This window comes from Petaurus breviceps, unplaced genomic scaffold (assembly GCF_028583685.1).
Source record: "Petaurus breviceps papuanus isolate PSGF00001 unplaced genomic scaffold, PetGlider_PUasm1.0 90734, whole genome shotgun sequence".
Lineage (NCBI taxonomy): Eukaryota > Metazoa > Chordata > Mammalia > Diprotodontia > Petauridae > Petaurus > Petaurus breviceps.
The window spans coordinates 5,380,198-5,404,096 of NW_027187327.1; the positions used below are offsets into that span (position 1 = coordinate 5,380,198).

The 23,899-nt window shown below is 38.0% G+C and overlaps 1 protein-coding gene across 4 annotated transcripts in view; it reads left to right on the forward strand.

Annotated features, from left to right (window-relative positions):
- The first annotated feature begins 650 nt into the window (after positions 1–650).
- Positions 651–23,899, forward strand: part of LOC138145354 (F-box only protein 21-like) — a 31,863-nt gene continuing 8,614 nt past the window's right edge. The window contains exons 1-5 of one of the 4 annotated variants that reach the window (XM_069066984.1): positions 651–900; positions 2,452–2,596; positions 10,798–10,964; positions 15,637–15,726; positions 22,138–22,184. In XM_069066984.1, the coding sequence (XP_068923085.1) occupies positions 10,840–10,964; positions 15,637–15,726; positions 22,138–22,184 (262 nt within the window). In that variant the 5' untranslated portion in view covers positions 651–900; positions 2,452–2,596; positions 10,798–10,839. Of the gene's footprint in view, positions 901–1,157; positions 1,425–2,451; positions 2,597–10,797; positions 10,965–15,636; positions 15,727–22,137; positions 22,185–23,899 lie in introns of those variants that run through there. The other 3 variants (XM_069066982.1, XM_069066983.1, XM_069066985.1) reach the window with 3 other exon arrangements.

The window sequence follows — 23,899 nt, forward strand, 5'->3', positions numbered from 1 at the left end:
TCATCTCCTTATCAGAGGCTAAAAACTGGCACTTAACCTCTAAGGCCCCTTTGAACTCTAAATATATGCTCTTAAACATTTTGGTACATTGCTCTTATGGGAGGGGAAGGAGACATACATGTCTTCTTCCTAGATAACTCCACAATTGGTAGCATGAGGGAAGCTGCTCTATAGAATACCAGGCAATACCTTCTTGGGAGGGGCTGGGATGGAGAGAACCTTGACCTTTGATTTCGGTTGGGTAGGGAACTCCTGGTGTGGGACATCCATCCAGTTATCGTGTTAATACAGTGGCCTGGGACCCTTCGAAGTTATTGAACAGGGTCAAGAGGCCAGTGTATGTCAGAAGCAGCACTTGAACCCGAGGCTTAACGGAAGGCTTCCTTGGGTCCAATTTTCAAGTTCAGTGAGAAGAATGAAGTAGTTCTTGTCTTTCAAACAGCAGGGTTTTAAATGCCAGCTGCAGAAAATGAAGAAATAAGTCGGTATGATTTGTATATTTCTACCACAACTCTGCAACTGAAAACACACAACCTAACCCTTCCACTTTTCTATGAGACTACAGGTGCAGCTGGATCCTCGCTGTTTGCAGGAACTGTTACCAAGACGAGACTCTAAAGGTTCTAATTACAGCATCCCTCAGCCCCCACCCCCGCTTATTTACCCTATAGACAGATTTGCTTTTCGATTTTAGAGCGCTGAAGTAAACTGCGGGGCTTTTTCATTTGCAAATCCAGCCCCGGGAACTCCCAGGGAACTTCACCCGGATTTTCTAGAAGAGCAACACCAGGCTGAGGTGTTTCAGGGCCCTAATCTCAGAGCCCCAGGAGGAAAGAAGCAGTCTTAAGTGGAAGCGCCCGAGGTCCTAAGAAAAGAGTGAGGGATTGGGGCCCAAAAGACGTAAGTCTGAACTTTTGTCACTTGAGTAGTCGTGCGATCCGGGGCAAATATCTTCCCTAGGAATGTTTCCTCATCGACGAAATGAGGAGTGTGTGTGTGTGTGTGTGTGTGTTCTATAAGTTCCCTTTCCGCTTCAATTTTTCTGATTTTCTAATTAGCAGTAAAAATAATTACAGCTAGCATCTATATAGTGCTTTAAGTTTTCCAAAGCGCTGTACTTGTTAGCTTTATTTGTAACATAGGGAACTCCGTTGCCCTAAATTTTGGGAACTCGAGTTTTGACTTCTGCTCTGGGGCCACACTTTCTCCTCTGCTTCTGGGCAGAAAGAAGTCGGGAGGGGTAGAAGGGGAGATGGAGAGGGAGGGCAGCCAAGCCCATACAACTATCATCCCCACCACCCCCCACCTCAGTCTGAAGCTGTCGAATCAGATTGCCAGGAACAGAGGCGTACGTGGCACCTCCAGGTCAACCCCTAGGCTGGAGTCAGCTCGCCCCTCTTCTCTTCCCGAGGGGAGATTGGCACGTATGTGGGGCTGAAAGAGAGCAGCAGCTTGGGAGATCTTCCTAGGTGCCAGACGCCAGGAGGGAGGTGACTGGGGGGTCTAGGAGCAGGCAGGCAGTCTCTACCGTTGGCTCCTCTCTTCCTACCTGCTCTGGGAGACCAGGGCTTCTTCCGAATGGGCTCTGCAAAGGGCACCTACTGTCAGGAAAGATAAGGATAAAGCGGGGTGGGGTGGGGGGGAAATGGGGAAGGGAGATGGAAATAAGGCTGTCAGTAAATTCAGGGAGAAGAGAAATGGCGTGAATCATAAGCGAAAAGATGTAGGACTGGAAAAAAAATCAAACCATCTAGTTCAACCCTGAAAAGTTTTACGGATAGAAACTGAGGCCTAGGGAAGGGAAGCAATTTGCCTAACGTCACTTCAGTAACATCGGAGGCCAGTTTTGAACCGAGGAACCTTTGAACCACTGACTCAAAATCTTGAGTTCCATCTGTTCCACTGAGCTCTCTGGGCCCAAGCAGTGCCCTCAGGGATTTCTTTGGATTGCTGGTCCCACCCGATTTCCTCCCAGCCCTTCAGGTGGTTTCTACTGCAGCTTCCAAACGCACTTGGAGGATCAATATAATTTAAAAAAGACAAGAAAAACCCGTGCTTACCTTACACAGTCTATGTGCCTGGAAGAGCTGTTTGGAATTCATAATGGGCAGTGGAAGACTACGAAGCAGCTACAGCTGGGTATTTTTCCATTCCCCCAAGCAATTGTCCCCCGTTGTGACTAATTAGGGGTGGTTAGATTTCCTGAGCTGTTGGTACTTTCCCAGCATCTAGATGGATTATCATATATTAATTTATGGGTAAAATAAGATGAAAATATTTTTCTAAAAATTAGGATTTCTTTCATATTGAGATAACTAGACTAGATGATAAGTAGAAGTAGGGCAGAGAGCAGAAGCAAAAGTAGTTCCTTGTTAGAAGGAAGAGTCATTTGAACTTATTTGCAGGTGATATGCCTGTAATAATAATTTACATTTCTAATTCTTTTAAAAGGAAGACCCTAGTCTAGAAGACAAGGTCATCGGGATTTAATGACAAAAACAAAAAAACCCAAAACGAACAACCAGCTCCTGCTTTCAAAGATCTTACAGAGCAGCTTAAGGTTTACAAAGGCACTTCCTCACAACAACTGAGATAAGTAATGAGTATTAAAATTCTGATTTTACAGATGGGGACACTGAGGCTCACTCAGACGTTAGGACTTGAATAGGCTCATGTATCTGGTGAATGACTCTAGCTGAACCCATCCAGGTCTTCAACGCAGTTCAAAGTTGTACTTTGTACTTAGCTGTAACTTTCTACTGGAAGTATAGTTGTAGAGATAAAACCAATGCTCAATCCTTTGAGCTAAGTAAATTATTCACGGAGGTAGGGAGGGACACACACAGGGAGACAGACACACACAAGGCTGAACCGCTGATCTCATTGGCCAGTCAGTGAACAGCATTTTTTAATCTTTACTATGTGCGTGTGTGAAGTCCCCTATGACTGAATGTTCTTCTTCCTCATTTGCACTGTTTATTTACTGGTTTCCTTTAAGCTCAAGTCCTATCTTCCCCAGTAGGCTTTTTTCCCAGTGCCTTTTTTGAGAGTGAAATGGGTCAAAGTTGCAGAATTTGGTGTAAGGAAAAAATTTTTTTCCAATAATTGGAGCTATCCCAAACTGACCACCTTAGGAGGTAATGGGTTTTTCTTTGCTAGGGTTCTCTGAATAGATGCTAGCTGATGACCTGTTGACGGTGCTGTAGAGGAATTTCTTGTTCAGGTGTAACTGGACTAGAGTTCTTTTTCAGTTCTGAAATTCTAGGATTCCATTATATATTTAACGTAATATTCAACATCATTCATAGACTTACGGGATTACATAGAGTGGAAAAGACTAAGAACTTTAAGAAGTCACCTTTCTCGTCTTGTGGTGGTTTCGGTTGCACTCTGTACCTCTTCTCTGTAAAAGGGACTTACACTTTTGCTACTAAAACATCTTTTCTTAAAGTATAACTAACTTTTTATTAATAGGATCATAGAAATTAGAATTGAATGGGATCTTAAGAAATCATCTATCCTTAGACCCAGAGAAGTCTTGTCTTGTCCCCAGGTCAAATAGAAAGTAAATCACAGAGCCTGAATTTCAGTCCTGGTCTTTTGACCATAATTCCAGAGCTCTCTCCAGTATAACCTATACCAGCCATCATGAATATTTCAGGGTGTAGGCATATAACTCATATACCATATGTATAAATCCGAGGTATATGATTTCGTTTGAGCCAAGGTAGGTGTTCACAGCCATAAACCATATGAAAGTTTTAAAAAGGAGCTGTGGATGGGGTGGGTGAAGGGTAAGACTCCCTCAGTCTCACTAATGGTCTGGGGAGGGCTACCCTTTTCTAATTAGACATTTTTCAGATGCTAACATAGAGAAAACCATTATATGCCTTGAATTTCGTTTTGATTAAGGGAATATGAGTGTTTAGGTATAGCTAGTGACTGGGAAAATGTTGAATATATTAGTTATGAATACTAATGCGTTGGGAGTTGGACAGTATGGACTTGTGTGGGGTACAAAGACCCTAACCCAAACTGACTACTTGGAGACCTCAAAGTGAAGATAGGAAGTTTTATTAGAATCTCATGAGAAGCGGGTGGTCTAGTCACTGGAACAATGCCCAGGAGAGGAGACTGCTGTACAGAAGCTAAAGCTGGGTTAAATAAGAAAAGGGTTACAAACATTAACATAATTATTACTAATGAGGCTCTAATCTTGTTGGATAATATACATAATACATGAAGTTCATTACGCAGGCGCATTAACAATCTTAGAATACTGAACCCCCTTCATTCTTACCCTAGACACATTCTTATCTGGACTTGAGTGCCCCAAGGCTACTGTCTGTTCCTTGATTGGTCAAATCCACCTGCTGCTGACAGTTCCTTTCCATTCTTCTTTATTTTTAGTATTATCTAGGAGTTTTAGTCTGAGAACCAGGGTCTGAGCTTCTTCTCAAGTTTACTGCCTGTCTCCCTCTCATCAGTAGTCTTGTTCAGCAATTCTTGCAGTTCTATAGAAACTTAACTCTTTTATGGCAAGCTAGGTGAAGGGGGGGGGCGGGGTGACTAGAATAGGGCAACTATATAGAAAGATTTTTAAAGTTTCAAAATCACATAATTTCTAGAAAAATGGAAACTTAGGCCTAAGGCCTAAGGACCTACTTACTATAACAAACAGTCTCTGAGAAACCACACTTTTACCTGTCCCATACAGTCCCTCCTCTCTTTTAGCCTACTGTGGTTTCTCACTAAAACAATTTAACATTCTTTCACACTCTTTTTCTTCAAACATCTTGAGCATGGCCTCACATTGGCTTTCTAAGTCTCTGGTTGGTCCCACTTTATCTTGAGTAATTGTGGGTATAGGTACCCATCCTTTATTCCATAACACCATCAACCTGATCTCTTCCAGAGGTTTTGTGTCAAATCTTATCATTTTAGTAATAACATCTTGAACAATGTTTTAGACTAGTATGATCATGCATGGAATACATACAGGAATAAATGTAACTAACAAATAATTGTCCCTTTCAAAGTCCAAAAGTCTCTTTTCACACTGTTGTCTGGCGGGGGTTACACCATCTCATGGGAGTCCTCTGGTTGTTTTCCATCCATCCGTCCTCAGCATCGCATTCCAGGTTCTTTTCTTCTGCTTTCTTTCATTCACTTTCCTACAAAAGGAACCTTAGAACCAATTTAAATTACCCGTCCTGAATCCTTATCATTCTTACAAAATTAAAATTGGAGTCTTGGTCCATTGTCATGATCACACATTAAAACTAGTTTCCTATATTTTTGCATTAATCCATTATCAATTCCTCCCCCAGGAAGATGAGATTTCACTAAGGGATTCACATTATACTAACAATTAAAATATTTACCAAGTACAAAAACTATCCTCCTTTTAATATTAACTAATTATGAGAAAGGTGAGACAAGTGTGATACTAACTAACAGAATAATATTCCCACAAACCCTTGACCTTCTTGTCCTCACATCATTACAAAGAACTAAAGGACCCTGACTTATATAGGAATACCTATGTTAAATCCTAAGCCTAATAGCTTTATCTTATAGTAACTTAAGATGTTCCAGAATCAAGTATTTAATAGATTTGTGTTGTTTTCAAAACTTTTGATTATTGAAACTTGCCACCAAGAATAAGGACAAAACTGTAATGAGGGGGCCATGTTTTCCCAACTTCAGAATGTCAATTCCAGGCAAAATGTATACCAAGCTGCAATCTGCATTGAGCGAAGCTCAGAGTCTGCCAGGTGTCACTGGGAGGGTCGAGTCAGGAGAATCCTACCGCAGCTCATGTGGAACAGTCGTTCTCCCAACCTTCCATGCCCATACTTCACAGGCCTTCCATATCTGTACCTCATCTGGCATCATGGATCGGTGACTCAGATAGCTTGGATAGCCTTTCTCAATATCCATAAGACTCAGAGGAATAGTCAATTAACAGTCCCATCAAATAACAAGTTCCAACATTCCGTTTAAGATATGATTATAATCTCACATTAGTTAAGGAACATCTCTAAAGTGAGCCTCAAATAACCTGTATTCATTTCTATATTTATTCGTGTTCATAAAAATCAAATTTTTCATCAGGATTATAAATTATTGCTCTAACTGATTTGCATCTACTTCCCAAGCTTCCCTATCTTCTTATAACTATGCTTAGTTTCACCCCACACTAAAATTTCTTTTCTTTCAACTAAAAAAATGTCTCTGATTTAATCCCAGCAATTATTTCAGTCAATTGCATTAATACCCAATTATACTTTGAAATACACTGGGACCCCATTACACATACACAGATATAACTTTTCTACAGTAACTTTATAATCCCAATCTCAGTCCATGGGATAATGATTCAATACACTAATGGGCAGACTTCTCTACCTGCTGTCCCTCTCTCCCTGCTTCCTTTCCCAGGACTAATAAGATTGCTTCCCCATCCTGGATTATAAAATTTTCCTTGTCTCTCATCTTGTTGTCAGTCTTTCCCATAAAACTTCTGAAACTACTTCACTATTCTGGAACCCATAAACACCACTCTCCAAATCTCGGGGTCTGTCTTTCCTAACTTTTCTGCCAGGAGACTCACACCGCTTTATTAATACCCTTTTGTTTACTTCCTTGCATATAAGACACTTCACAGATTTGTTGATTGACCATTTCTCTCCCATCAAGCAACAACCAATAGCCTTGCTCAATTTCAGTCTTCCCAAACTTAATTAAATTTTCCCTTTCAGCTTCTATGAACACAAGTATTGCCTTTGTCTTAGGGACTTGGGGATTCAACACATCCCTCTTCGTAGATTCTATGGACAGGGCAGCCTCCTTAACTTTCTTGTCTGCTAATCTGTTCCCCATCATCTCATGCCAAAGATCTTATAAAACATTTCTTCACAAGGATATTTCCCTTTTTCAAAAATAGTTTATCCTGATATCATTAACTACTATACAATTCCAAAATTTTCTGGTCATAAAATCTTTCCCAAATAATTAACAAAATTTATACAGGGAGGTTTAACAGGTCTTTTCTTCACATAATTACCTTTCACGAGCATACTTTTGTAAATACTTGATTTATGCAATAACTCCAAATAGCTCGGTTAACAATCTTACAAATTTAAACAATCTTAACTGAAACTTTCTTTTAATACAACTGTTAACCTGTAACAATATCATAAATAAGTATCATGTACCTAAATTTAGACTTTGAAACCAAAATCAAGTAATTACCAATCTGGTGATCTTAATTTAGTCATTTCCAAATTGCTTTGCACAGAAAATCATTCATCCCATTACCATTGGCATAAAATTCACACTTAAAGAAAATTCCACATAAGATTAACAAACATGAAACAATTAATTTTTAGCTTACACAGTTTACATTCAAATAACACTGTTGTTTTGTACCAGGCATTGTACCAAGCACCTTTACAATTATATCAGTCCCATAAAAATCCCTAGGACGTGGATTCCACCACCATCCCCTTACTGAACAGTAAACTAAGGTAAATAAAACTTTCGGGGGGGGGAAGGGGGACATACAGTGAATCACTTTCTTAATGCCAAATAATAATATGTACCTTTTGATCATGTAACCATATATTTCAAAGTTCTAATACACTTGGTCCTCAGAAAGGAAATATATATATATATATATATATATATATATATCCACAAATTTATTTCTTTTCGTTCTATTCCAATTACCCATTCACATTCATATCTTCCAAAAAGTTTATTATTACTACTATTACCTGTTTTTATCCCAAATTTAACAGTTTTAAATTATCAGATTTTATAACATAAAAATCCAATTCAAATGAAATAAACATTATAAAATAGGGTTAACAGAATTGATAAAGTAACATAGCTGGTTTTACACAACTTTTTCCCCATCTTTTAGTTTCAACAAAATTCAGATTGAAAACTGCTTTATCTAACACCATTTCTGGCTCACAGTGGTCACTCAATTTTTATAGTACAAGAGGATTTTACAATCTAGAGACACCATAACAACACATTGACATTAATTGCATTTCCAAATCATCACATACAAAAATTGATAGGAAATTAGCCTTACCAAGGGCAGAGGCTTTTCTCCTCTCCCCACAGTTGCAGAATCTGGTTGGGAATCCAGGGGTTTGAAAGGAGGGAGGGGGTCATCTGCATGCCTAGAGGTGGGGGCTTTTTAGGATACCCAGGGCCCCAGGGCTGTTGCCAGTAGGGCCCCTCGATATAGCTTTCAAGTGGGGGAGGGTAACTCAAATTCTCTACTATTCTTCAGCACTCTCTCTCCTTAATCTGATCTGGTGGGAGAGGCTTTAACAAAATCTGCTCAAATGTTTTTGGCTGTTCTAACTTTCACTCCCATAAATTTCATTTATGTGTTCACTCCTTAGAAACTTCTTTGAAAGTGAGAGCTTTGAATCTGCCAGTCAAGTGAGTGGGACCCTGGCGTCCCCTGCTGTAGTGGAAAGCTCAAAGCTTCACCCCTGAGGTGTCTCTTTTACAGATCTATGTATTTTCCTAATTTGCCCTTAGTGCCAAATACTATTTATCTTTAGCATTGAATCAGGAGTGACACTCTTCAAAAATGACCAGAATGCATTCAGTTGCCTTTCAGTTGCATTCTGATACACAAAACTTTCCTCTTTTGGATGAGGCAGGAAATAGTTAAATGATCATCTGCCTGCCTCTTTGATCTGAGTGGAAAAGATTCCCTCCCTTTCTTATCGCCCTCTCCTCTCTCCACTTGGCCAGAGTGGAATGAAGAGAAGGAGATTTTCAAACTTTTAAAAAAAATCTTAAAACTTCTGTTCACACTTTCCAATACCAAATAACTTATGCCTATCTTAACTTCCTACCCATGCTCCTTCCTGTGCTACGTGCTTAAACTTTCTTTTCTACTCATCATTCTGTTGGACTTTGATTAAAGCCCCTTTAAAACCACACATACCTTATTTCTTCCTAATTTCGACGTGACACTTCTCCTACATTCTTTGACTTGCGTTTACCATCATATAACCTAAACAAGACAATATTTGCCTCTCTTTCTCTCTCTCTCCAGCCTGCATTCAGCTGCGGGGGAAGGGAGGAGGAGGGAAAGAGATAATAGCATTCCAAAGAAATGTCCAGCAGTCCAGCTGCAGCAACACAAAAACAGAACAGATAGAGAAACTGACAGGGAAGTTCCAAAAACTCACAGAGGACTGTCAGAAATCCTAGGCACAAATCACATATTCACTTAGCCTCCAGATCTAATGGAGGCCAGGTAAGACTTGCTTTAAGATAACCTAGGCGCAGATCCCCAGGTGTAGGGGGAAAGTGGCCCATCCTTTCTTCCTGCCCTTGAACACAAAGAGGCTGTTAATTACACAGACAGACATTTTACACAGAAACACAAAGAACAAATATACAAGCCAGTTTCACTTGATCATTCATTTTTTTTTTCCTTCCCTTTATATTTTGGCAATTCATTCCAATTTTGTAATCTAAACTATTAGCCGGCACTTCCTGATATCTCTCCAAATTTCCTTGGGGTTTGGACTGCGTTTTTCCCATTCTCATGGGAGAGGCACTTACTGTCCTCTCTCCCTCCAGCAGGAGGTCACCTGCCTGCCTGCAGTCACCCAACAGCACTCTCAATGAGTCCTTCCCTTGGAGCCTGAAGTCTTTCTCTCTACACAAATTTGAGAGGCTCTTCCTCTCGGGTCTCCCTCGACCCAGCCAATGGGCTCCCAGACTCTTGAGGTTGACTTGGTACTCTCTTACCTGCAGGCTATGCTAGCATAGTTCTCCAACTGCTGAGCTCATCAACTCACCATTCATGGAGCTTTGGATCCATCACTTACACTTTCCCCATCTTCCCTTTCACTGAGGTTCTCTGCTTTGGGCACTTTGCTCGGCAGAGAGGAGAAAGACCACCCTGCTTTGGAGATCACAGGAACAAAATGTCCCATGGGCGCCTTCCTCCAAATAGGGGTGGTGGTCGTTTCCCACCGAGTTACATGATCCTGGACGAGCCCCCAACTGTGTGGGGCACAAAGACCCTATCCCAAACTGACTACTTGGAGACCTCAAAGTGAAGAAAGGAAGTTTTATTAGAATCTCATGAGAAGTGGGTGGTCCAGTCACTGGAACAATGCCCAGGAGAGGAGACTGCTGTACAGAAGCTAAAGCTGGGTTAAATAAGAAAAAGGTTACAAATATTAACATAATTATTACTAATGAGGCTCTAATCTTGTTGGATAATATACATAATATGTGAAGTTATGCAGGCACAGTAACAATCTTAGAATACTGAACCCCCTTCAGTCTTACCCTAGACACATTCTTATCGGGACTTGAGTGCCCCAAGGCTACTGTCTGTTCCTTGATTGGTCAAATCCACCTGCTGCTGACAGCTCCTTTCCATTCTTCATTATTTTTAGTATTATCTAGGAGTTTTAGTCTGAGAACCAGGGTCTGAGCTTCTTCCCAAGTTTACTGCCTGTCTCCCTCTCATCAGTAGTCTTGTTCAGCAATTCTTGCAGGTCTGTAGAAACTTAACTCTTTTATGGCAAGCTAGGTGAAGGGGGGTGTGGCTGACTAGAATAGGGCAACTATATAGAAAGATTTTTAAAGTTTCAAAATCACATAATTTCTAGAAAAATGGAAACTTAGGCCTAAGGCCTAAGGACCTACTTACTATAACAAACAGTCTCTGAGAAACCACACTTTTACCTGTCCCATACAGACTGGTAAACAATTTTTCATCTTTTTCTTTGTCAGGCTGGCTAAGAAGAGCAACTTGGAGGAAGTGTCACTGTGGAGATGCCCACCATCAATGCCATTATGATTATACAACTCTGTGTTCTTGTAGCTGCATTTCCAGCTCAATATTTACTTTCTCAGTGGTATAGAGCTGATTCTACTCAAAGCCTTCAAGTAACAGAAAGGTGACATTCTTTATTCTCTTTTTGTCATTAGGCTTTCTTTTTCTTTAATATTAGAAAAATACCCACCAGTTTTCTGTACATGTTATTTGTAACCAACTCTCAAATCAGCTTTAAAAAAGGTTGTCTTGCAATTTACTTGACAAGAAATACTTACAGGCTGCCATTATTCCTTCTTAATAGCAAACTTGCATTTATTTCCCCAGTAAAATATTAACTTTGAAAATGAATGTGTATACCTTACAATGTATGCCGCACAGTGTAGCCCACAATATAGTACAAAGGTATCCCAAGATATACCAAAAGATATCCCAAAAGAAAACTTAACTTTATCTTACCAAAGGAGAACTATATCTTTCTGAAAGGGAAAGTAAGACACAGTTTGTATGTTCCAGGAAAGTAATTAACTTTTGGTATTATATTTACTTTGGAGTTTCATACTATATTTAACATAGACCTAAAATGGTATTCAGATGGTCACAAAACCATTTTGTAATTAAAAAATACAAATTCTATATAGTCTGCCTTTTGAATCATCCAGAAACAGCCCTCAACAAAGCATAGTGTAATAGTTTTATTGTGCCTACCTGTTCTAAGCGTGGATGGACTGAGGGTACTTTAGGTTCAATATTGAAACAAAATGAAACATTCATATATCATTAAACAGTTAATTAAAAGAGATTTATTTAGCCATAGAAGGATACTTGATAAGGATAGGAACTGAGGTTCATTCATTCATATCAAGTTCATTCAGCTTAGCAAAGCTCTCTTGCCTCTAAATTACCCATTGTGATCCACCTGTAAAACTTTGGAGTGTCCCTGAAGTTTTTGATGATTACTTTATACTCAGGTGATGAGGAAGTGATACCAACAGTTTGAACCTTTAGTGTTCTGAGCTAACCAAATTTTGAAGAAAATCTTAATATCTTTTAAGAAAAACCAGAGTACCATTGGGGAGAGTTTAGGATATTGTCCTTTGACCGAGAGATACTATTGCTAGGCCTATACCCTAAAGAAATCAAAGAAAGACAACCTCCTACATGTACAAAATTATTATAGCAGGCCTTTATGAAGTAGCAAAAACCTAGAAAACTAAGGGGGTAGTGATTAATTAGGTTATCAATGATGAGAGAAATGATTATTGTTCTCTTATATTAATAACAAATTAACATTGGGTAGATCCAGGGTTTTTTTCCTTTCTATTTCCTCATTCAAAGCTCAGTCCTTAGAAAGGGCGTTACTGATAGATGAGATTGCCCAAAGCCTCTGGGTACTTGCTTCTTGCCCCACCCAACTAGAAACCCTTACAAAGAGAATCTAATCTAGGTGAATTCTGGCCCCTTGTATTCTACTCTGGAAAGACTAGGTAGATTTTGTCTAGAGTGCTGTAGTCAGGCAGTCTGGGTGTAGAGATAATTTATTTGTCCAAGAGTGACAGGATCAGAGTCATGTGCCCTAGCCCCTAATTAGAATATACCTCTCATTATAATATTCATTTTCTCATTAATTGTTAACCAGAGTTGATTTCTGTCAGAAACAGCCACCCTCCAAAGGTATATAAGCATTGAGTAGGGCCCCCATGATTTGTCTTTGGTTTCTGAAAATGCTGCTGACTACAATTTATTAATTATTTGCTATCCATAATTAATAAAAATGGTCTTTAATTATCCAGAAATCATTTTCTTGGACTTTTCATAGGTCATACTAAACTAAATTATGAAATATGAATGTAATAGGATTTTTGTAAAATTATTTCGGAGAAAAATTGGGAAGACATATGAACTGATTCAGAGTGAAGTGAGCAGAATCAGGAAAACAATTTCCAATATAACATCATCTTTGCAAAAACAAACAATTTTGAAAGACTTAAGAAATCTAAGGAACACAATGGTCAACCATGATTCCAGAGGACTTATGAAGACTACTCCTCCTTGTTGGACATTACTATCTCTTTTCATAAAAGTCGCCAATGCTTAATTATCAATTTAAGAAACAACAGAAATACTCATCATGGAATTATGAACTGAGTACAGTTGGGCAGGGAGGGAGGATAAAGGAAACCTTGCTATTTTCTAGGCAGTCTTGAGCTTGATCTTCAAAGTATGAATTCATTTTTTTTTTGAAACATCATGGCCATATTCCAGAACTTCATATAATTGTGTTGCAATCTAACTATAAAAACACATTTCAAAGTCAAATACAGATACACAAGACTTTTAAATTCTTCTGACTGTTGGAAGACAGGAATGGTACAGATGGAATTATGTCATTGTTTTGATCCACACAGAAAGGAGAAAAGCAGCAAACACTGAATTTCAGGGGTGCATTATTGGCCCAGTAGATAGGTGTTTTACTTAAGAAATGATTTGGAAAATCATTCAGAAAAGTCATCTTTTAAGTTTTAATTCTTTTATAATGGGTCCTCTTTTCCTAGTAGTGTAATAATAAAGTTAGATATAGGTTCCTTTATAGAAAAAAAGTTGTCTCCAAGAAATAACTCAGAGGGGCAGCTAGGTGGCACAGTGAATATAGCACCAGCCCTGGAGTCAGGAGGACCTGAGTTCAAATCCTTCCTCAGATACTTAATACTCACTACCCATGTGACCTTGGGCAAGTCACTTAACCCCAAGTGCCCTGCACTCCCCCCTCCAAAAAAAAAAAGAAATAACTCAGAGGAATGCAGAAAATCTTTTAAAAAGGACAAACATTTTAATTTTCTGATGAAACAAATATCCATAAGTACCTAAGACCTTACTTGGTAGGACAGGACACAGTTTGGTGGGTAGAATGAATAGTCTGCATAAGCTGTATTCCCTCATACATTTGAACACGTTGGAATTACGCCATAATTCAGATTGTTCAAATGACCCCTGTCTTTTCTCTTTGGAGATGAAAGTTATATGCATATAACTTAGATTTTCCCCCCTAAATGTCATCTTTTATTTATTAAGAGAACCTAATAATGCATTTAAATTTATGGCAAAATTATGCAGCAGTATTTAACTTTTCAGATACCACGGCTGTTGTTCTGACTAAATCCTATTGTGCATGAATCATTTCTGTATGTTATTTAAAAAAATTTGCAAATATAGCTTGTCTTGTTTAACTTATTTCCAAGAAACCTATAGTCCACCATACCTTTTCCGATTATTGTAGCAATAGGTTTCAATTTAATAGTTTGTCTGAAAGTATCAGCTTCACAGTGTTCCTTTGTCCCTCTAGCATTGTTTTGTCACTTTTAATTACTTTTGCCAATATAATAGCTAGGAATTGATATTACCAAATTGTTTTAATTTACATTTTCCTATTTGTGTGGCTGTTCCTTGCAGGTATCTACCTGCACAGATTTTACATATACCTGCATATGTTGGTATACTTCCCTGTGTTTTAGCTCTGCTTAAGTTTTTTTTTTTTGGAGGGGCAATTGGGGTTAAGTGACTTGCCCAAGGTCACAGGGCTAGTAAGCATTAGGTGTCTGAGGCCGTATTTGAACTCAGGTCCTCCTGACTCCAGGGCTGGTGCTCTATTCACTGTGCCACCTAGCTGCCCCTCTTCTTAAGTTGTAAGAAAACTAATTTTATTATTAACATAGCAAAACCTCATTATGAGTGTGTTCAAAATTATAGTAAAAACATGCTTTAACTCACAAGTAATTTGAAAAGCTTCTCAGTTTTTCTTTGTGTTTTTGTCCTATGATGCTACCAGATATATCTTACCTAAATTTTGTCTTTCTCTAAATTTTGTCTTTCCTTATTTCTCATTTCAATAACATATTTTTCTGTTACATAAATTTATTCAGCCATTCCTCAGCTGTTGAACATATGCTTCCAGTTTTCTACACAGATAATAACATGGTTGAAAATGCTTTGTATAGGTAATTAAAACTAGAGTACATTTCCTAGTTATAGACAACTAGGTCAAAAGGTCTGGTCAGTTTTATATAGTAATTCTCATTCTGTACTGTCAATTTGCTATCCAAAAATACGATACCAATTTTCAATTCTCATGGCAGTATGAATGTATGTTTCCCTTTGTCCCTCTAGGATTGTTTTGTGAACTTTTAATTACTTTTGCTAATATAATGGCTAGGAAGTGATATTGCCAAGTTGTTTTAATTTACATTTTCCTATTTGTGTAACTGAATATTGTTGTGTTGTTATTTACAACTTACATCCCCTCTTCCATAAACTGTTCATGTCCATTGTAGACAGGATGTTTCTCTTATAAATGAACACCAATTCCTCATAGATTTTGAATGTTAGGATTTGATCTCTGGGAAAACCCCCTTTTAAACAAATATATCATTTTATTGAATTTTCTCCTCATGTTGGCTATATATTTTTATAGATTGAAAAAAATTTATATATTTAAACATTTAGGAAGAAAATTACTGTGTGTAGGAAGGATAGAAAGTTTAGTTAAGGTTGTCCCTGTCCTTATGGATGATACTTGTCCTGAATAATTTCTTCCCTCTGTTCAATAGGTAAGAGAAATTTTTGAGACAAAATAGTTTTATTCCAACTCATAGACTGCCCCCTCCCCCCCAGCCTATGTTTAACTTCATTAACCCAAGAAATCATTAACTCCATAAAACCTGCAAAAAGGTTTTTTTTTTTTTTTTACTATGCCTACTTTGACAACTATATGCTAACTTAAAACAATATTTTCATTTCAGGTTAATTGACTATTGGAACAATTTTAGATGGTCATACCTGGGTCAGAATGCATGGACCACATATTTAAAGCACCAGATAGAAAAGATGAGGTAGGGCTTAATTATGCTAATAAGTTTATTCTGAGATAAAAATGAAAATAATTACAGACTACTATTTCAATCTGATGACTGTCTTTCTCAAACATATACATTCTTGAACCTTATAATCAAAAGACAATTATTTTGACTAAGAGAGGTAGTATAAAAATGAAAATGTTGGGAAAATTCTTTTCTTGTTTCTTTTCTTTGAACATCCAACTATGTCATATAGGCTTAATGTAGACTAAAGTAAATAATGCAGCATATTAAAAATAGAGGTACTTATAATTTTTTTTTTTTACTTTGTTTTTTGAGGGGGTAATATAGGGCAGTTGGGGTTAAGTGACTTGCCCAAGGTCACATGGCTAGTTTTTTTATGTGTTAAGTGTCTGAGGTTGTATTTGAACTCAGGTCCTCCTGACTCCAGGGCTGGTGTTCTATTCACTGCACCACCTAGCTGCCCTAAGAGGTACTTATTCTTGACTAAGATAGTAAATAAGATCCATTTTCATAGCATTTTGTAACTGTTAATGCATTTTCACATTCTACTTTATATCATAGTGATTACTCCTAGGCTGTAAGTTCACATAGGAAGGAATTGAAAGATACAAGTCTGTTATCCATCTTTGTTCATACCCTAGCTCTGCCAGCACAGTGCTTTTAAACAAAGAAAATTCTCAAATGCTTAAAAAAAATGAATTCTCACCATTTAGTTTAAGGGACAGCTATGTCAGTGGTAGTGATAAAAGGCATGGCAAAAATAGTAAAATTCTCTTTTCACAACTGGGATAAAGCAGAATTCATTGTACAGGACCCCTCATACCTCCACCCTGATACCATAGGTCTTGAATTAATATAGTAGAATAGAATCAAGACCTCTGAGGAAAGTAACAGCACAAATTTTATCAGTTGAATACACATTATGCCTGATCCTAGACATTGTTTTGTATAAGTAAGGACAAAGAAGTCAGTCTATTCAACTAATTTGAAATCTGAAAGCCTAAATTTGAAATCTTCACTCAATAGTTACAAGTATCGCCCATGAAAGTAGATCTTGTCCTATTTGATAGTTGAGAGCAAAGAGGAGTTTACCAATTGACAAAAAGAGAAAAGAGAAGAGCTGGGTTCTAAGTCTGAATGAATCCTTTTCCTTTAAACCTCAGTTCATGTGCCATTTCTTCCTTGAAGGCCTTCTCTTATCTCTTCCTTTTATCCCTCAGCTTCTCCTAGAAGGAAGGGTGGAGAACCTGCGGCCTTGAGGCCATATTTGGCCCTATAGGTCCTCAAGTTTTGCCCTTTGACTGAATCCAAATATGAAATATCCCCACCCCTGGATCTAGAGCTTTTTTTTGCTCCATGACACTGTCATAGGATTTAAAACCAAAAAAGTTAGTAATAATCTAGTCCAAGTTCAGGTCTTTGAAGTTCCTTCCAATTCTGAGATTTGGTGAATCTGTGGTTTATGTGTGTGTACACTGTGTTTTTCATGTAGATTGTAAGTTTCTTGAGGGTAGATACTATCATTTGGCATCTTTGCATGTCCAGTGTCTAGCCTTGCACAAACAACAAGAATAGGTATTCAACAAATATTTGTTAAATTGAATACCTAGAAAAGAAAAATGAAAATTTTGGAAATAACAGGCATTTGACTTTTCCCCAAATCTGTAGGACATATTTGCTAGCATTAATTTAAATAGATTTACATTGGTTTGTCAACCAATAAATCAGTTGAATCAGGCAGTTCAACAAGTAACCATTTAGAGCCTTAAATGCCCTTTTTTTCATCAGTGATTCTGAAACTTCGTTTCTCATCAGCTATTCTGAAACCTAGTAGGAGGCTTATCTGGAGCGAGGAATATAAAAAGGAGCCAAAGAAAATCAAAGAATTTCAGAGATGGAAGGGAACCGTGAAGTTCATATAGTACAACCTCTACCTCAAAAGGAATTCTTTCTACATTCTCTTTGCAAAGCACCTAGTAGAAGTCCTCCAGTGAGTGGGAACCTATTGCCTCTTCAATTAGTCCGCTCTACTTTTGAAGAGCTCTAATGGTAATGAAATCCTTCTGGTGGTTAGGAAGCTAACATCTGCTTCTGGCAATTTTCAGTAATACTCATTCTGCGCTCTGGGGCCATGAAAAGCAAAAAAAGAAGAGAATGAAGTGTCAATAGGATAACAATATAAGTGGACATCTCGAGGTCCACCACCATGACTAACAGTTCACTGTGTTGTATTTTGTATTCTGAATAGAGGTTGTTCCCAAATGTTAGAGGATGCACAACCATTGTTAAAAGGAAAAATATGGATAACACTAAAAGACGATTATACAAAATAGTTCCGTGAAAATTACTACCTAAGTTAACGATTTCAAGTCAATTAAAAAATAATTTCACTGGCTCTTTAAACTTCATTATTTTGGTTTCAGTTTTCCCTCTCCATTCCCAAGTCCTATGGTATGCTATTTCCCTACCATCATTAAAATAATATAAGTAATTGTAGGCTACATTCAGATATTATATAAGCCAGATTTTGGTTTATATTCATATAATTTATACTTTATTAACTTGAATATTTTGATACTTCAGTTTCATTGACATGGGTTGTCTTTTCACCCACACAGATAACAACTTTTACATAACTTAGCAGTTGATGGTCTTTGATTATTGCTGGGGTTGAAAAACTCCTCACTCTGTCTCCATTTGGCAGTGTACCTCTAAGAATTTAGCTACTCTGGGTGTTCAAACAATAGGCTTTTTCATTTCCTGGTTTGTATTTGAAATCTTGTTAGTGTCACAAGACCAAACAGAATTTGAGCTCAATTACACAGCCTTTGAGAACACTGGGTTAGCACCTCCATGCCTTGAACATATTGTATCAGAGTAGTAGTGGCTTAAAATTATACGCACATATGTACATGTATACATGCTGTATAAAAACAAAATGTATATATTATATCTATCTTTATGTCTTCTTTCTTATGAAGGAGGTGTTTACATATTTGTTTGGATATGTCTGTGGCTGTGTCAAAACAAAACGTGTCTGTCTATACACACATACATGTGTATATATTCATATACACATGTATACCCATTGTTTTGACAAAACTGGAGATATGTGTGCTGTGTCAAAACAAAATACATCTGTATACACACATATATATGTATATGTATACACAAACATATCTCTTCCTGGTTTTGTCAAAACACAATGTGTGTCTGTATATATACATGTATGTGTGTATACTACATGTGCATATACAGACACATCCCAACAAACATCTAAACATCTCCTTCCTGGAAAAACACATTTTCCCCAAAATAACTAAACAAAATTACTTAATTGCAACCACTTTCTTCTTTTGTAGTTTAGTGTGTTAAAAGGAAGGATATGTATTTTTTTTAAAAACAATTTCATACTGTCATTATCCATTCTGTTTGACTGGAGTTTTCTTGTCTTTTCTTGTCCTCTTCATTCACTTCATTGTTTAGTCAATGTTGACACTGTACTTTTGGCTTACGTTCTTCACTATACACCACTCATTTAAGTCTTTTTATACCTTTGAAATCTTCATATTTATTGCTTCTTATGGAGTAATAATATTCTATTATATTAACGTATCACAATTTGTTCAGGGCAATCCTCATTTGTGGGGCACATATAGTGCTTTTAGTGGTGAGCTCTTTTTCAGGTGTTAGTTCATTTTTAGTATTAAAAGTTCCATTTTAACTAATCAGAATTTGTGTAGATATTGACTTACTCAATACCATTTTCCAGAGAGTAGCATTTAATTTCTATAAAACAGTCAGAAATAGCAGCTGCTCATGGTTTGTGTGTCAAAGTGCAGGGTAAAGTAAAGGGAATGTTTTCTAAATACATGTAGCTCAAGCAAAAAATGAGAATTTGTTTCTACCTTCCCTTAGGTATCTCTTAGTTAACAGTATTTTTCCACTGGTTAAAAATGTTGTGACGTTGGTATTCTAGCTGTGACAGTATCAATTAAAATTATAATTTTAAGAGATTCTTGATCTCTATAATCTTGAAAGCTTCCTCCTATGTTCGTGTTGTTCAGTTGTTTCACTCACGTCCAATTGTTGATGACTCCTTGTAGAGTTTTCTTGGCAAAGATACTGGAGTGGTTTGCCATCTCCTTCTCTAGCTCATTTTATGGATGAAGAAACTGAAGCAAATGGTTAAGTGACTTGCCCAGAGTCACACAAGCTGGTAAGTGTTTGAGGCCACATTTGAACTCAGGAAGGTGAATCTTCCTGACTTCAAGACTGGCACTCTATCTACTGTACCACCTAGCTGCCCTTATGTTCACATGACTTTCACTTATTAAGTGGGGTTTCTAAAGAAATAGTACAATTGACACAGGACGCCTACAGTATATATACTCTGGCATTTTCTCCAGTGGAGACTGGGTTTTATGAATGGGGTCAAGGTTGCTGATTCCATGCACACCCCCTGGATGCCACAGTTCTGCCCTCCAAGAGGAAGCACCCTGTTGCCCACATACCATCTTCAATCACTACTATAACTGCACTGCAGCTCTGCCCGTCTCTGTGTGTGTGGCTATTACTGTGTTTCCACTTTCTCTGCCAGTAGAGTTACAGGAAGTTCTTTAAGTCTGTAAGCCTGTGTCATTCATCATACCTCATCAATGGTATGCTTGCAGGGTTACTGAAATTTTGGGGGTTTAATTCAGAAACTGAATAATGTGAATCACCTTCAAAAAATGGTTCATGAGGGGCGGCTAGGTGGTGCAGTGAGTAGAGTCCTGAAGTCAGGAGGACCTGGGTTTGGATCCCTCCTCAGACACTTAACACAAAAACTAGCTGTGTGACTTTGGGCAAGTGTGATAGTAATGGCAATTAAAGATTCCCCTGTATTGGCTTGGTTTTCAAATTGATTGTATTAAAACCCAGAGTTTGTTAATCCCACCTGTGGGATGGGCTTGTTGAAGTGAAAAGAAAGTCCTGAAGTGGGAGGAGCTGGTGATGTAGATTTGGAGAGTCAAGAGAGGCGGAAGATCTTTTTTGGAAGCAGCACCTCGTGGAGAGAGAGAGAGAGACTAAGAGGATTGCTGGTGGCCGCTTTGAATTGCCCTGGACTTTTGAGACCTGCCCCCTGAGCTGCCAAGGACTGGGGAGACATGGCTGTTTTGCTGGTACTTTGTCTGTCTGTTTTGATGTTATTTTGCCAGATTTGTCCACTGGTGAAAGACTGTCCTGTTGAAGAAGTCCTGGAACCTGGCATTTGGTTAAGAAGGCCTGAGACTGTCCTGCAGACAGAGAGTGAATACTGTCCACTGGTGAGGGACAGTACTGTTGTTGCAGGGGTCTGGAGACTGTCCTGCAGACAGAATGAATACTGTCCACTGGTGAAGGACAGTGCTGTTGTTGCAGGGGTCTGGGAGCCTTTCTGTTGGTTCAGAAGCCCTGAAGAAGGATTTTCTTGTTGTATGTTTACAGAAATCCTGGGAGAGGGCTTTGATAATGTGTTCAGGGGTTCTAGGACTGTTCTACAGACAGAGGATAAATTCATGAAGGGACTGGCAATGTATCTTATGGCCTTGCTAAGCCTTGTCTCCCCAGGAACTAAGATTGCTGAGAACTTGCCTCGTGTCAAGATGAAGAAAAGACCTCCATTTGGGTATTAAGTGCTGTGTTTAAACTTGATGTAACTCTGGGGTAGATTCAATTGTGATCCTAGGGGTGGGGAACTTTTGACCTTATGTTTGGAAACTAATCTCCATTTGAGAAGAGGGGCTTTGTGGTGGACTTAATTAAGGTATAGCCTAGGGGTGGAGAAGTATTTAGAACAGAGACTTTGTAATTGATTGAATGATTGGAAGGTCCTGGGGTGGGGTAGTACTTGGAGATTATTTAATCACGCTTAGTAAATGCTGTACTTTGAATGATGTCATGTTTTGATCTTCTCTGTTCTTGGTTTGTCACTAAATAAAATAGAGAGCACCTATGCTGGTATTTTGAACCTGGGAAGTTGCCTTCTTTTGGCATTACATTACAGCAAGTCACTTAACCCCAATTGCCCTCCAAAAAGAAAAAAAAAATGGTTCATGAAGTATCTTTATCTTTTATAGACATAAGATCTCCAAGCAAACTTTTTTTTAATTAGAATGACCATGGAGATGATCTAATTCCACTATTTTTCTTAAATAATTTCATCCTAAAATTCTACATTCAGCAATTGAATATATGAACTTAATCTTGAAGCTTGAGAATAGTTAGGGCTGGGAATGATAAACTCTACAGTGGTAATAGTATAAGTCATTGAATATCCATAATGCATTTTATGTTGCTTTTCATGGTATCTTAAATAAACTAACTTTTAAATCAATTGCATATTCATATTGGTTTGTTTTTGTCCTTATAGTAAATGAGTTTGCATCTTTTTTATTCTAGGAACTGGTACAATGAAGGTGAAGAATATATCCATGCTTACTTTGCAGGTATTGGGCCAGTAAGAAATGGGCATTAAAAAAATTTCCATATTTCCTCTTTTCATGATCAACAGTAAATTAAATATATTTCAATCCTTACTGTAGTACAAAATGTTTTGAACAGTTGGTGCTAAATTGAGCATGAACTAAAACATTTTTTTTCACTTGATCACACTGTATTTACTTGGGCTGGGGTTATTTATTTTGGATTGTTGCCTCAATTTTTCTCATTGGGATTATAATAGATATGATTTATCATCAAAGCGAAAACTATCTAAAAGCCATCTTTTCAAAACTCTAAAACTCATTACTGTGCACATTATAAAAGCAGGTTTTGAAAAAGGAATACATTGTAATGAAAACACTAATTTTTAAATAGCAGCCTAGTAAGTTGTTGAATTTATCAGGGTACAAATGCATATAATGACCACAATAATCCTAACGAATGGTCTTTGAATGTAAAGTATAGAATGGTTTGTGGTCAGGAATCTGTGGAACAGAGAATAATTAACAACAATAGTGACATAGAACATATGAAGGATAATGTATATAGATCTTTAGAAATATTTCACATTTAAATAATAATTTAAAGTTGTAAAAGCCTAGTAATGACTTTATCGACTAAAAACATTTGAGTGAGTTACTTAATGAATTACTTTACATTGTTCCTTACTGATACTATCCTTAATTTGAGACACTTTAGCTGGGACATAGCAAAGCTTACAATCTATCTCTTGAAGTTATGGCTTTATAAACATGATGTTTCAGTGTACTGTGAGAACAGTTTTTCCTCTGTGGTCCACAAGTCCCTCTGAACTCTGCAAATGACCTCATTCTAGGGTCACAAATTCTACTCCTGCCTTCTTGGATAAATAAGACCAGACCTCTAATAGTAAATAAAGCCCACCTTTGAAAACTTCACCTCTTTCTATCATCATTAACAACACTTCTTGCTTCTCTTCTAACTCAAAAAGCTGTAAGGGAGGGAGAGAAGATGGTGAGGATAATAACAAAATTTAAAGATGAGACTTGTTTTTTTTGATACTGATCTTTAAAAAACAGTAACAATGGCAAACAAAACTTTTACCAGAAAGGAAATGACCTGGGATGGGATGCCTATGAGAGGGGGATTAAGGATTTTTTTAGGAATAGGGACAAAGGGGGTGACGCCAAGATAGCAGAGAAAGTCCCAAGCTCTTTCTAATTTCCCTTCAAATACCTCTAAACAAATTCTGGCAAATTCTAGCAGAACCCATGAAAGGACAGAGTGAAACAATTTTCCAGCCCAAGACAATTTGGAAGGTTGGTAGGAAAGGTCTTTTGTACCTAGCTGAGAGTAGAACAGAGTTTGGGGCAGGATGCGCCAGCACAGATCAGGCCCCAGCAAACCTGGAGGAGGCCTTGGGAGCAACTGAATCAGTAGCTGCAGCAGCTGCTTCTAGAGCTCTCAGCCCACAGATGGTAGGGGGGTTGGACAACTGGTCAGAAGACTAGAAAAGGTCCATCTGCTAGCACTGGGGGGGCATGACTTTCTTGCATTACCCATACTTGAACCCTGGTTGCAATCCTGGGTGGCAGTCCCAGGGGTGAGGAGGGACACTAGCACACCAGAACTTGTGGCTGCAGGAGAATGGGGGCCGTGGTCATATTTCCAGGGCAGAAAGGTGTAATTGTGGTCACTCATAGACCAGAGCACAGGCCAGCAGAGTAGTAAACATACCTCT